The sequence below is a fragment of the Mesoplodon mirus genome (genome assembly GCF_964341445.2).
Source record: "Mesoplodon mirus genome assembly, chromosome: 3".
Lineage (NCBI taxonomy): Eukaryota > Metazoa > Chordata > Mammalia > Artiodactyla > Ziphiidae > Mesoplodon > Mesoplodon mirus.
Genome location: NC_138978.1, coordinates 156,990,352 through 157,005,463, shown reverse-complemented (window position 1 = coordinate 157,005,463; position 15,112 = coordinate 156,990,352). Strand labels below are relative to the sequence as shown.

The 15,112-nt window shown below is 37.0% G+C and overlaps 1 protein-coding gene across 5 annotated transcripts in view; it reads left to right on the top strand.

The window, feature by feature from the left end:
- Window positions 1-15,112, top strand: part of HMCN1 (hemicentin 1) — a gene marked incomplete at its 5' end in the record, with an annotated part of 518,370 nt that overhangs the window by 440,735 nt on the left and 62,523 nt on the right. For all 5 annotated transcript variants that reach the window (XR_014293546.1, XM_082615777.1, XM_082615778.1 and 2 more), the window contains 4 exons: window positions 6,975-7,145; window positions 7,319-7,489; window positions 8,110-8,280; window positions 8,449-8,619. Coding sequence is in view for 4 of the 5 variants with exons in the window: in XM_082615777.1 (XP_082471903.1) it covers window positions 6,975-7,145; window positions 7,319-7,489; window positions 8,110-8,280; window positions 8,449-8,619 (684 nt within the window). The remainder of the gene's footprint in view (window positions 1-6,974; window positions 7,146-7,318; window positions 7,490-8,109; window positions 8,281-8,448; window positions 8,620-15,112) is intronic.

Here is a 15,112-nt window from a genome sequence, read left to right as displayed (position 1 = left end):
TCTGTCCCCAATACCAAAATTCTGGCTACATGATGTTCTCCACTATCAAGTAGCAAAAAATTTCACCATTTTCAAGAAACTTACCGGGAAGCATGTAACCGTTTCATTTTGCAGCGATAAGAGGAGCTTGATTCTTTTGCCTCCAACTTCTAATATTGTGTGATAGATTTTATAAAGACAGCTTAGAGAGCAATCTGTAGTATCTGAATTAGCTAAAGAATCGATAATTAATGGTCTTGAAGACCGTTATGAATTACTAGGCGCCCCTTTTGTATTTGCCATAGCTTGGTAAACTTTTGCTTTTGACAGGTGAGAGGGATGATTGTGCTCACCAAAGGATTTGCAAACTGATATATTATCATTTTAGTATAGTGTGCGATCTGGCTTTACACTCTCTTATTTCACATTTCCAGTAAGTTTTCTTATCACCGTATTTTCTATCAAGTCATTATACATAGTTGTTATCATCCACTGTTTGTTTTTTTGGTTTTTTTTTTGCTGTACATGGGCCTCTCACTGCTGTGGCCTCTCCCATTGCAGAGCACAGGCTCCGGACGCACAGGCTCCGCGGCCATGGCTCGCGGGCCCAGCCGCTCCACGGCATGTGGGATCTTCCGGGATCGGGGCACGAACCCGTGTCCCCTGCATCGGCAGGCGGACTCTCAACCACTGCGCCACCAGGGAAGCCCTCATCCACTGTTTTAAGACCCTCACATCTGCTCGTCACTGTAGTGACCATTATGAGGCCTAAGATGTATATAATATAAAAATGGGAGCACTGAGTCAATGGAGAAATGAAACCACTGTCAACTAGTTGAAACCAAACTGTCGAACCTGTCGATCACTGTTTTATCTTTCACAGCAAAATTGCCTTACAGCCAATTAGTTGGTGGCAAAACTGGGGCAAATATTCTTACAGTGAATATACTGGGTGTGCTGTATTAGGGCTCTTTCAGGTTAAAGTGACAGAAATCAAACTTAAATACTAAGCTTACATAGAAAATTCTACTTTCAGGTATGATTGAATCCAGGGATTTGGCTAATGTTTTTACTAGCATGTTTTCCCTAGCGTGTTTTCCATCTCTCATCTCTGCTTTCCTTTCCTTGACTTTATTCTCCATTAAACTCTTTCCATGTGGTGGGAAATATGACTTCCGGCTGCTGACTCACAGCGGCCTTATAATCTAAGGCCTCAGAGGAAGAAAGTGCCTCTCTCTCTCTCTCTCATAATTTGTATCAGCCTCTGAGAAAGAACCCTCTTTGATTTTGTTTGGGTCCCGGGCTCACCTCTGAACTCAGGTAGTCCAGGAGAAGGATACTGCTCTGAGAACCAGCTTGGGCTACTTGCCCACCTTGTATCAAGAGGGGCAGGGTTTCTTGTTTGACAGCCTGAAAGAAATCATATGGAATAGAAGAGTGGCTATTCATTCATTAATTCATTCTTTTAATCATTCATTCATCCAACAGATACTTATTGAGCACCATTCTAACTGCTGTAATTAGAATATCATTCAGATATTGATAAACATACAGGACAAACTCAAAGAGTTGAAGTGATAGAGCATAACTGGGAGAGCCACCTTAGCTGAGATGGTCTAAAAAAGGGATATTGACAAACAAAAATGAGATAGTTACCCTCTGCATTGGATATTGCATTCTATTGTACAGAAAAGGAAACTAAAATTCAGAAAATATATGATAATTAATTCATTGAGGTTACATACCTAATAAAAAGTGAATTAAGGATTTGAACCCAGGTCTGTCTGATTCCCAAGCCAATTTGCTTAGATCCTGGGTATCTTGATTTGCAGTTCAGAACTTCTATTACATTACAAAAATTAATTAACTGTTATGAAATCTTAAAATAAACCAAAAGCCAAGTTTTTTTATCTTGAAAAATTAGAAATCTAATTATAATAGAATAATATATCAAAGCAAAAAGAACCAGAAATACTGGATTAGAGCAACCTTTGTACAGTTTGTCAGCTATGATGTCTAATGTCTACATAATGAAAAGCTAAATGATATTAATAAGTGTCATAAAACAAAAGTCAGGATTTTTTTTCTCTTCATGTTGAGTAACTATTGGCTTACTGCTGTTTTGCTCACTTTTCTATTGGCTTACTGTTCTTCAGACTTTCTTTGGTTATCTCCCAGCCTCTATATTGATTGAATTTAGCTGTTATTTTGGCATATTGTCAGTGGTGTTCTGGATCTTGCCACTGAGAGCACGTATCTCTTCCCACTGAGAGTTTAGTGACAGCATATTAGTAGGTAGATATTGACCATAGTGGGAGTGTTTTGCACCACAAAAATTGCAGATGCTATAAATCAGGGTTCCCCTCCCTACTCCCAGAGAGCTGGTTGTTAAACATTTGTCAGTATGCCACCGCAAAATGGGCAAATAGCCAAAGATAGTCTTTTTCATCCAGGGGGTATGTCAGCATCTTAGGGACTGAAGAGATTTTCTTTTTATACATTGTTGGATTCAACTTGCTAATATTTTGTTGAGAATTTTTACATCTATGTTCATGAGAGATATTGGCCTGTAGTTTCCTTTTCTTATAATGTCTTTGTCTGGTTTTCGTATTAGGGTAATCCTGGTCTCATAGAATGAGTTAGGAAGTAGTCCCTCTGCTTCTATCCTCTGAAAGAAAGGTAGAGAATTGGTATAATTTTTTCCACAAACATTTGGTAAAATTCAACAGTGAACCCATCTGGTACTGGTGTTTTCTGTTTTGGAAGGTTTTTAATTATTGGTTCAATTTAATAGATGCCCCCTCTTTTATTTCTGATATTAATAATTTGTATTCTCTCTCTCTTTTTTTCTTGGCTGGCCTGGCTAAAGGCTTATTGATTTTATGATCTTTTCAAAGAACCAGCTTTGGGTTTCATTGATTTTTATCTATTGATTTCCTACTTTCATTTTCACTGATTTCTGCTCTAATTGTTACTATTTCTTTTCATCTTACTTTGGATTTAATTTGCTCTTCTTTTTTAGTTTCCTAACATAGAAATGTAGGAAATTTATTTTGATCTTCTTTTCTAATATATGAATTCAATGCTATGAACTTCCCTCTAAGCATTACTTTTGCTGCATCCCACAAATTTGATAACTTATGTTTTCATTTTCATTTAATTCAAAATATTTTTAATATCTCTTGAGATTTCTTCTTTGACCTAGGTAGTATTTAGTAGTGTGTTGTTTAGTCTCCACATATTTGGGGATTTTGCAGCTATCTTTCTGTTATTGATTTCTAGCTTGATTCCATTGTGATCTGAGAGCAGACATTATATGATTTCTATTCTTTTAAATTTGTTAAAGTGTATTTTATGGCTTAGAATGTGTTCTACCTTGGTGAATGTTCCATGTGAGCCTGAGAAGAATGTTTATTCTGCTGTTGTTGGATGAAATAGTATATAGATGTCAACTACATCCAGTTGATTGATGTTGTTCTTGAGTTCAATCATTTCCTTACTGATTTTCTGCCTGCTGGATCTGTCCATTTCTGATAGAGGAGTATTGGAGTCTCTATCTATTATTGTGGATTCATCCATTTCTCTTTGCAGTTCTGTTAGTTTTTCCCTCACATGGTTTAATGAGATTTTCTTTTAGTAAACATTTGTGCTTAATCAAACTTATAGAAAAGTTGCAAGAATAGTACAAGGAACTTCTGTATACCCCTACCCAGATTCACCTATTGTGTATATTTCCTAAAACAAGAACATTCTCTTTTATAAACAGTTATCAAAATCAAGAAATTTAACATTCATACAATACTAATTAAGTCTTATTACCTAATCCACAGTTCACATTCAAATTTTATTAGTTGTCCCAGTCATATATGCTTCATAACTCTTTTTCCCACTGTAAGATCTAGTCCAGGATCACACTTGTGTTTAAGCATCAAGTCTCTTTAGTCCCTTTCAACTGGAACAATTCCTTAGTCACTTTTTACCTTTTATGGCCTTGCTATTTTTTACATATACAGGCTAATCATTTTCTAAAACAGTATCCATTTAGATGTGTCTGATATTTCTTCATGATTAGATTCAGGTTTTGCATTTTGGCAGAACCATCACAGAAATGGTTTTGTGTCCTTCTCAGTGCATCATATGAGATAGCTCATGATGTCAGAATTTGTCCCAAGCTGGTGATGTTAACTTTGTTCACTTGTTTAAAGTGGTGTCTTCCACTGTGTAGTTACTATTTTTACCTTTGTAACTAATAAGTATTTTGTAGGGAAACTTTAAGACTTCATACACATCTTGTTTCTTATCAACCTTTTATCTACTAGTTTTAGCATCTACTTATGATTTATTTTTGTTTTAAATCAGTTATTGCTATGATCTTACAAAACATTTATAACTCCATCGTATCTTCTACATCTATTATTGGCTTTTTTTTTTAATTGCATTTTTTTTTTTTTTTTTTTGGCTCTTTGGACATGCTGTGCACCATGTGGGATCATAGTTCCCAATCAGGGATTGAACCCACACCCTCTGCATTGGAAGCACAGAATCTTAACCACTGGAACGCCAGGGAAGTCCCCTACTGGCCTTTCTATTGTAAGAAAGAATTTTCTTTCTCTTTCTCCTTTTTTTTCAGTTATATCACTAAGAACTCAAATACCATTTCATTCAGTGGTTTATAATGCACTACTGTCTTCATTTATTGTGATGCACAAATTGTCCTAGATTTGGTTAGTGGAGATCCCTTAAGAGATCCTAGCTTCAGTGTCCTCTTGATATGTCCCCATCATTTCATGAACGCTTCGACTTTGTGGTAAAAATTGATATTTTAGGCCTATCTTGTCCTCCCACAGTTAGAAGATATTTCTAAACTGACAATCCTCCCTCTAAAAAAGATGGGTATCTTCTGGGGTAGGCCATCCTGCTGCCATTTGAGTCAATCATAAAAAATATATTGTTACAGATTACTTAAAGAATGAGCTTTTTTTTAAGTGTTATTCTGAAAATCGTTGAGAACTTTGAGTGAAAAATAGCAGTACTAGCTCAGAGCTCACACTCATGTAATACTGTGTGTCTTATACTGCTCAAGAACTTTTCGTCTATCAACTCATTATTCCTCATGCCCATCCTAATTAAGGTAGGTTCTTTGCTTATCCACATATGGCAGATGGTGAAACTAGGCGCACAGAAGCCAAGTAACTTGTCAAGGATCGTACAGCTAGTAAGGGCAGAGTGGTTATTCAGGCCCAGGGCATCTGCTCCAGAATCCCTGCTCATAAGCACCGTGCTCTCCTACCTTTCCAGAATCAGAACTGCAATATAGTATAACAACCAACTCATCTATTATATTTTACTTTTTTTTTCAATGTACTAATTCATCCATAGCTGTTTTCTTTTGTATTATATTATTTAGATACCATGATTTTTTATGCCTTCTCTGGTTTATATTGTCTTTCCTCTTTTTACTTGCTATTGTTCCACTCACATCAAAGAAACATTTCAACTCTACCACATTTTATGCCATGAAATTTAATTTGGGTTAGGGTTTTCTGTATTGATTTAAAAAAATTAAAAGGATCTTAAGCTGGAAACCTCTATTCATATATAATAGAAACTACACAGATAATAAATGAATAAATGTCACCTAATTGTAGTCCTCCAAAAAATGCATGTATCGTAAGTCTTTATATTGTAAGAGATAAAGACTTTTGTTAACCAACAGCCTTGAAAATAGAACATATTAAAATAATTGGAATGGCAGAATTTTGAAATCCCAGAGTCCATATATAAGAACCATGAACATCAGTAATCTGAATTAATAAAGAAGTAGTCTTGAGTAATACTTGCCATTTAATTAAAGGCTTTCTTCTTTCCTTTTATGTTTAGTCAAATAATTTTTAGTGCAGATTCTTGTCAGCTAAAATAAATTTGGGTGACTGTGTCTAAAAAGTATAAGAATATGTAGTCAATTCAACTAGAAAACAGTTAATTAAAAGAAAATTCAAGATGTGTTTTAAAATATTTTCTAAACAAAGCAACCAAATGATAATTCCATTCCTTGTTTTTCAACTTATTCTTATAGATTGTGTTAAGAGACTATTTAAACAAGACCCTATGGCCCTATGGTTCATATCTTGGTTAAACTGAGTGACCACAACAACAAACTTTTTGAGCCCTACATCTAGAAAATACCCCTCAACAAAACTATGACCTGATACTGACTTATACATAAGAGAAACCATAATGTTGATTCTCAGCCCCTGCACCTGGTAGGAAACATAATGTTGTTCCAGTCTTGTGGTCAGATGGTGTAATATGTTAGTTACCAAAAGGAAGGCCTTAATATCATTCCTTGGAAACTACCGGTCAATTTTTACTGTTGTTTAGGAAGCAGGTGAGTGTGTTATTTAGACTCTTAATTCATGAATATTATGTAATGGGGAAAATTTTTCAAAGAGTTACAACTGTGCAAATCATCATGTTGTTGAAAAGTCCAAGTACGTTTTAAATGTGAAGCTGAATCAGGCTTAAAGATGTGGCCTTGCAGTCTGGGGTCCAAGTTATCATTATGGAGACATTTGTATTGTCCATAACCGCATCTAGATTTGTTATACAGCTTTGCTTCTTAGCTTCTGGTCCCTTCCACTTTCCCCAGAGCTTAGAGTACAAACACTTAGCTAGGGTTAAAAGCTCAGATTTTATTTACATATAGTAGTTTGATTAAATTTAATTTTAATAAAATAGCCCCTTTGAATAATTTAAAGCATTTATTTTGGCATTAGGTAGCCTTCTGAATTTCCTGATAGACACTAATTCTCATGAAAATCTAACCAGGATGGGAAAGGAAGAACATCATTTGTTACGTTTCCTTTGGTTCAATTTCAATTATTTTAGATTCTGGGCTAATTTAACTCATTACTGAGTTATTTATTTGTATAATTTTGTTTTTTTAACAAACATGGTTCTGTGACTTGAAACTCTATCTCTTGGGATGTTTGCAGTTCACGGAGCATGGAGTACTTGGCAGCCTTGGGGTACATGCAGCATAAGTTGTGGGAAGGGTACGCAAACAAGAACAAGACTGTGCAATAACCCACCACCATCGTTTGATGGATCCTACTGTGATGGAGCAGAAACACAGATGCAAGTTTGCCATGAAAGACACTGTCCAGGTAAGATAAATACAATGTTTGTACCCTTAATAAATTAACATCTATCTCTGATCTAGGGAATATTTCAATAAGAATCAGTGTCAATAAGAACATCACTCAACCTGTCAATGCCCAGAGTTTAACTTGATCATTTTTAAGTAGTAACAGAGCACACATGTTTTTCTTTAACCCAGTTGATGGCAAGTGGGCCACTTGGACCAGTTGGAGTACCTGCACTGTGTCCTGTGGAGGAGGTGCCAGACAACGAACAAGGGACTGCTCTGATCCTGTTCCCCAGTACGGAGGCAACAAGTGTGAAGGGAGTGATGTGCAGAGTGATTTTTGCAATAGTGACTCTTGTCCAAGTGAGTGTTGGAAATAGTGAGTCAACATTATACTTTCTTAAGTTTCATTATGGACTCAAGTCCGTAAAGTTACTTGATTTGTCTACCTCTGGTTTAGGATATCAAAATGTTGCATGGTTGCTATTTTGTCTAATACCATAGATGCCACTGATTTATATGGGCAGGGGCTATGTCCTGTTTCACGTGCTCTATAGGACCAGCTGCAGAGGGCAGGGACTAGGGCACCCTTCCATGCTAACTGGTAATGATGTTGATTCTTTTATGAAGGCAGACAGGTGGCTCTCTGCCTTAATTTAGTCACCAAGCTAGAATTTTAGACCATAGCAGTATTTGAATTCACTGTATCCTGAATGTTATAGCTTGACTCCTCAGAGATCGTCTCTCATTCCTATCCTCCAGCTCCTGGAAGACTCTAAGGCTCAGTAAATGTAGGTTAAATGGAATTGCACAGTCACTGGAATGTATTCTGTTTCTAGTCAAACAAACAACCAAACCACCTGCCTTTGGAATTTGCTTATTTATAGACTTGTGTGTTTCTTTTCAGTTCCTGGAGAGAGTCTTTCCATATTTTTTGGATGAATGTCATTCTTTAGCACTTCTCCAATGGTTCTGTGTTGTAGCTCATGGTAACTGGAGTCCTTGGAGTGGCTGGGGAATGTGCAGCCGGACGTGTAATGGGGGGCAGACGTGGCGGTACCGCACATGTGATAACCCTCGTCCCTCCAATGGAGGAAGAGCTTGTGGGGGCCCAGACTCCCAGATCCAGAGATGCAACACTGACATATGCCCTGGTGAGCATCCCGACTCCTGGCAGTAGAACAAGTAAAGCATTTCATTGGTGCCCATTGTAGTAGCCCATCATTTCAGATCTTAAAATGGAAGTTGTATAGGCAGAGTTACCCTAAGTGTAGGTTTTAAAACCTATTTGTTAATATCGACCATTCTATTCTTGTTCACAGTGGATGGAAGTTGGGGAAACTGGCATAGTTGGAGCTGGTGTTCTACCTCTTGTGGAGGAGGTGAAAAGACTCGAAAACGACAGTGTAACAATCCAGTACCATCCAAAAGTGGTCGCCCCTGCCTAGGAGATACTACTCAGGTATCCAGATGCAATATACAAGCATGCCCAGGTAAGCTTAAGTTAGACTTTGGCAGGACCACATTTACAGACTTTCCACAAATTAAAGAAAGGTGTCACTCTGAGCCCTCAAATTACAAAACAGTGCCAACTCTGGGAGGAAGAAATAGGAAAAGTGCACTTTTTTCCCCCTCGTTGGTGCAGCTCTACACCAAAGTTCATGCTGGATTTTAGTCTCTGATTGCCCTCTTCCAGGCTTCCTTGTAAAAGGAAGTAGTCTGCACAGCCGTATAGTAGTCCTGGGCTTGAGGGGTAAAGGGGCATGGAAGAGTGGGAAAGCCACGCTGAGATTCCAAGCGGAAAAATGAGGGTGGGGTAGAAACTGAATATCTAATAGAAATACACAATTGGAGGCTGTTCTTTCACAGATGAGATATGGAGAACATGAGTGTAGACAATAAAATAGGGCAAATTCAGCTCAAGGAAAAAGATTAGGGGGAGTTCAACTACCATATTTCAAGTCAGTCATGCAATATGGCTAGATATTGTAAGTGATGCAAAAATTCAGAAGGAACAAAGTCAGAATTCTAGAACTCATGGACCTTAAAAAGAGTTTATTGGACGGCTTCCCTGGTGGCGCAGTGGTTGAGAGTCTGCCTGCCGATGCAGGGGACACGGGTTCGTGCCCCGGTCCAGGAAGATCCCACATGCCACGGAGCGGCTGGGCCCGTGAGCCATGGCCTCTGAGCCTGCGCGTCCGGAGCCTGTGTTCCGCAATGGGAGAGGCCACAACAGTGAGAGGCCCGCATACTGCAAAAAAAAAAAAAAACAATTTATTGGAGTCCCAAGAAATGGTGGATAATACTAAGGGTACTTATCTCAAAGGACAGGCTTCCTAAGTGCTATAAGAAGACCAAAAAGAATATTTTCACATTGTTGAAATATTGAGATACCATTGGACTTTCCAAAGGTTTAAGGTTGCCTTAGAAATAAAATATCCCTGAAAATCAAGAAGGTCCATTTGGCAGAGTGAGAGAAAGGAGTTACATGAAAAGCTTTATAGGATGTAGGCATGCTGAAAGGGCAAGTATCTATCAGTTAGATGTCACCATATCTTTTTTTTTTGTATAAAAATACAATGAAGTTTTTAATTGATATTGTATCCTGAAATCTTGCTGAATTTGTCAGTTTATTTTTTAGTAGATTCCATGGAATTGTTTATATATAAGATCATGTCATCTTGAAATAGAGATAATTTTACTTCTTTTTCTTCCCAATGGATATGGCTTTTATTTCTTTTTCTTGCCTAACTGCCCTGGCTGGAAGGTCTCTTATAATGATGGATAGAGGTAATGAGAACAAATATCCTTATTTTTTCCTGATTAAGGAAGACAGCATCCTTTCTTTTACCATTAAGTATGATGTTAGCTGTGGGTTTTTTCATAGATGTTCTTTCACATGTGGAGGAAGTTCCTTTCAATTCATAGTTTGATGAATGATTTTATGATGAAAAGTGTTGATCTTGCCAAATATTTTTTCTGTGTCTAATGAGGTGAGCATATGCTTTTCACTTATTAAATTCTGATATGATGTATCACATTAATTAATTTTTGGATGTTGAACCAACTTTGCATTCATGCAATATTCCCACTTGGTCAGGGTGGTATTTTTTTTAATATATTGATGGATTCCAGTTGCTACAATTTTGTTGAGGGTTTTTACACCCATATTTGTAGGAGATATTGGTCTGTTGTTATCTTGTGATTTTCTTGGTTTTAGTATCAGAGTAATGCTGGCTTTATAAAAGGAGTTGGGAAATGTCTCTCTTTTTTAAAAAAAAACACCTTTATTGGAGTACAACTGCTTTACAATGGTGTGTTAGTTTCTGTTTATAACAAAGTGAATCAGTTATACATATACATATGTTCCCATATCTCTTCCCTCTTGCGTCTCCCTCCCCCCCACCCTCCCTATCCCACCCCTCTAGGTGGTCAAAAACCACCTAGCTGATCTCCCTATGCTATGCGGCTGCTTCCCACTAGCTATCTATTTTACGATGGTAGTGCATATAAGTCCATGTCACTCTCTTTGTCACAGCTTACCCTTCCGCCTCCCCATATCCTCAAGTCCATTCCCTAGTAGGTCTGTGTCTTTATTCCCGCCTTACCCCTAGGTACTTCATGACCTTTTTTTTGTTTTGTTTTTTTAGATTCCATATACATGTGTTAGCATACGGTATTTGTTTTTCTCTTTCTGACTTACTTCACTCCATATGACAGACTCTAGGTCCATCCACCTCACTACAAATAACTCAATTTCGTTTCTTTTTATGACTGAGGAATATTCCATTGTATATATGTGCCACATCTTCTTTATCCATTCATCTGTTGATGGACACTTAGGTTGCTTCCATGTCCTGGTTATTGTAAATAGACCTGCAATGAACATTTTGGTACATGACTCTTTTTGAATTATGGTATTCTCAGGGTATATGCCCAGTAGTGGGATTGCTGGGTCGTATAGTAGTTCTATTTTTAGGTTTTCAAGGAACCTCCATATTGTTCTCCATAGTGGCTATATCAATTTACATACCCACCAACAGTGCAAGAGTGTTCCCTTTTCTCCACACCCTCTCCAGCATTTATTGTTTGTAGATTTTTTGATGATGGCCATTCTGACTGGTGTGAGATGATATCTCATTGTAGTTTTGATTTGCATTTCTCTAATGATTAATGATGTTGAGCATTCTTTCATGTGTTTGTTGGCAATCTGTGAATCTTCTTTGGAGAAATGTCTATTTAGGTCTTCTGCCCATTTTTGGATTGGGTTGTTTGTTTTTTTGTTATTGAGCTGCTTGTAAATTTTGGAGATTAATCCTTTGTCAGTTGCTTCATTTGCAAATATTTTCTCCCATTCTGAGGGTTCTCTTTTGGTCTCGTTTATGGTTTCCTTTGCTGTGCAAAAGCTTCGAAGTTTCATTAGGTCCCATTTGGTTATTTTTGTTTTTATTTCCATTTCTCTAGGAGGTGAGTCAAAAAGGATCTTGCTGTTATTTATGTCATAGAGCGTTCTGCCTATGTTTACCTCTAAGAGTTTGATAGTGTCTGGCCTTACATTTAGGTCTTTAATCCATTTTGAGTTTCATTTTGTGTATGGTGTTAGGGAATGTTCTAATTTCATACTTTTACATGTACCTGTCCTGTTTTCCTAGCACCCCTTATTGAAGAGGCTGTCTTTTCTCCACTGTATATTCTTGCCTCCTTTATCAAAGATAAGGTGACCATAATGTGTGGGTTTATCTCTGGGCTTTCTATCCTGTTCCACTGATCTATAGTTCTGTTTTTGTGCCACTACCATACTGTCTTGATTACTGTAGCTTTGTAGTATAGTCTGAAGTCAGGAAGCCTGATTCCTGCTGCTCCGTTTTTCGTTCTCAAGATTGCTTTGGCTATTCGGGATCTTTTGTGTTTCCACACAAATTGTGAAATTTTTCGTTCTAGTTCTGTGAAAAATGCCAGTGGTAGTTCGATAGGGATTGCATTGAATCTGTAGATTGCTTTGGGTAGTAGAGTCATTTTCACAATGTTGATTCTTCCAAACCAAGAACATGGTATATCTCTCCATCTATTTGTATCATCTTTAATTTCTTTCATCAGTGTCTTATAATTTTCTGCATACAGGTCTTTTGTCTCCTTAGGTAGGTTTATTCCTAGATATTTTATTCTTTTTGTGTCAGTGGTAAATGGGAGTGTTTTCTTAATTTCACTTTCAGATTTTTCATTATTAGTGTATAAGAATGCCAGAGATTTCTGTGCATTAATTTTGTATCCTGCTACTTTACCAAATTCATTGATTAGCTCTACTAGTTTTCTGCTAGCATCTTTAGGATTCTCTGTGTATACTATCATGTCATCTGCAAACACTGACAGCTTTACTTCTTCTTTTCCAATTTGGATTCATTTTATTTCTTATTCTTCTATGATTGCTGTGGCTAAAACTGCCAAAACTATGTTGAATAAGAGTGGTGAGAGTGGGCAACCTTGTCTTGTTCCTGAACTTAGTGGAAATGGTTTCAGTTTTTCACCATTGAGGATGATGTTGGCTGTGGATTTGTCATATATGGCCTTTATTATGTTTAGGAAAGTTCCCTCTATGCCTACTTTCTGCAGGGTTTTTATCATAAATGGGTTTTGAATTTTGTCGAAAGCTTTTTCTGCATCTATTGATATGATCATATGGTTTTTCTCCTTCAATTTGTTAATATGGTGTATCACACTGATTGATTTGCGTATATTGAAGAATCCTTGCATTCCTGGAATAAACCCCACTTGATTATGTTGTATGATCTTTCTAATGTGCTCTTGGATTCTGTTTGCTAGTATTTTGTTTAGCATTTTTGCATCTATGTTCATCAGCGATATTGGCCTGTAGTTTTCTTTCTTTGTGACATCTTTTTCTGGTTTTGGTATCAAGGTGATGGTGGATTTGTAGAATGAGTTTGGGAGTGTTCCTCCCTCTGCTATATTTTGGAAGAGTTTGAGAAGGATAGGTGTTAACTCTTCTCTAAATGTTTGATAGAATTCGCCTGTGAAGCCATCTGGTCCTGGGCTTGTGTTTGTTGGAAGATTTTTAATCACAGTTTCAATTTCACTGCTTGTGATGGGTCTGTTCATATTATCTATTTCTTCCTGGTTCACTCTTGGCAGGTTGTGCATTTCTAAGAATTTGTCCATTTCTTCCAGGTTGTCCATTTTATTGGCATAGAGTTTCTTGTAGTAATCTCTCATGATCTTTTGTATTTCTGCAGTGTCAGTGGTTACTTCTCCTTTTTCATTTCTAATTCTATTGATTTGAGTCTTCTCCCTTTTTTTCTTGATGAGTCTGGCTAATGGTTTATCAATTTTGTTTATCTTCTCACAGAACCAGATTTTAGTTTTATTGATCTTTGCTATCGTTTCCTTCATTTCTTTTTCATTTATTTCTGATCTGATCTTTATGATTTCTTTCCTTCTGCTAACGTTGGGGTATTTTTGTTCTTCTTTCTCTAATTGCTTTAGGTGCAAGGTTAGGTTGTTTATTCGAGATGTTTCCTGTTTCTTAAGGTAGGACTGTATTGCTATAAACTTCCCTCTTAGAACTGCTTTTGCTGCATCCCATAGGTTTTGGGTCGTCGTGTCTCCATTGTCATTTGTTTCTAGGTATTTTTTGATTTCCTCTTTGATTTCTTCAGTGATCACTTTGTTATTAAGTCGTGTACTGTCTAGCCTCCACGTGTTTGTATTTTCTACAGATCTTTTCCTGTAATTGATATCTAATCTCATAGGGTTATGGTCAGAAAAGATACTTGATACAATTTCAATTTTCTTAAAATTACCAAGGCTTGATTTGTGACCCAAGATATGATCTTTCCTGGAGAATCTTCCATGAGCAGTTGAGAAAAATGTGTATTCTGTTGTTTTTGGATAGAATGTCCTATAAATATCAATTAAGTCCATCTTGTTTAATGTATCACTTAAACCTTGTGTTTCCTTATTTATTTTCATTTTGGGTGATCTGTCCATTAATGAAAGTGGGGTTTTAAAGTCCCATACTATGATTGTGTTACTGTCGATTTCCCCTTTTATGGCTGCTAGTATTTGCCTTATGTATTGAGGTGCTCCTGTGTTGGGTGCATAAATATTTACAATTGTTATATCTTCTTCTTGGATCCATCCCTTGATCATTATGTAGTGTCCTTCTTGTCTCTTCTAGTAGTCTTTATTTTAAAGTGTATTTTGTCTGATATGAGAATTGCTACTCCAGCTTTCTTTTGATTTCCATTTGCATGGAATGTCTTTTTCCATCCCCTCACTTTCAGTCTGTATGTGTCCCTAGGTCTGAAGTGGGTCTCTTGTAGACAGCATGTATACAGGTCTTGTTTTTGTATCCATTCAGCCAGTCTGTGTCTTTTGGTGAGAGCATTTAATCCATTTACATTTAAAGTAATTATCGATATGTATGTTCCTATTCCCATTTTCTTAATTGTTTTTTGTTTGTTATTCTAGGTCTTTTCCTTCTCTTGTGTTTCTTGCCTAGAGAAGTTCCTTTAGCATTTGTTGTAAAGCTGGTTTGGTGGTGCTGAACTCTCTTAGCTTTTGCTTGTCTGTAAAGGTTTTAATTTCTCCATCAAATCTAAATGAGATCCTTGCTGGGTAGAGTAATCTTGCTTGTAAGTTTTTTCCTTTCATCACTTTAAATATGTCCTGCCACTCCCTTCTGGCTTGTAGAGTTTCTGCTGAAAGATCAGCTGTTAACCTTATTGGGATTCCCTTGTGTGTTGTTGTTTTTCCCTTGCTGCTTTTAATATGTTTTCTTTGTATTTAATTTTTGATAATTTGATTAATATGTGTCTTGGCATGTTTCTCCTTGGATTTATCCTGTATGGGACTCTCTGTGCTTCCTGGACATGGTTAACCATTTCCTTTCCCATATTAGGGCAGTTTTCAACTATAATCTCTTCAAATATTTTCTCAGTCCCTTTCTTTTTCTCTTCTTCTTCTGGGACC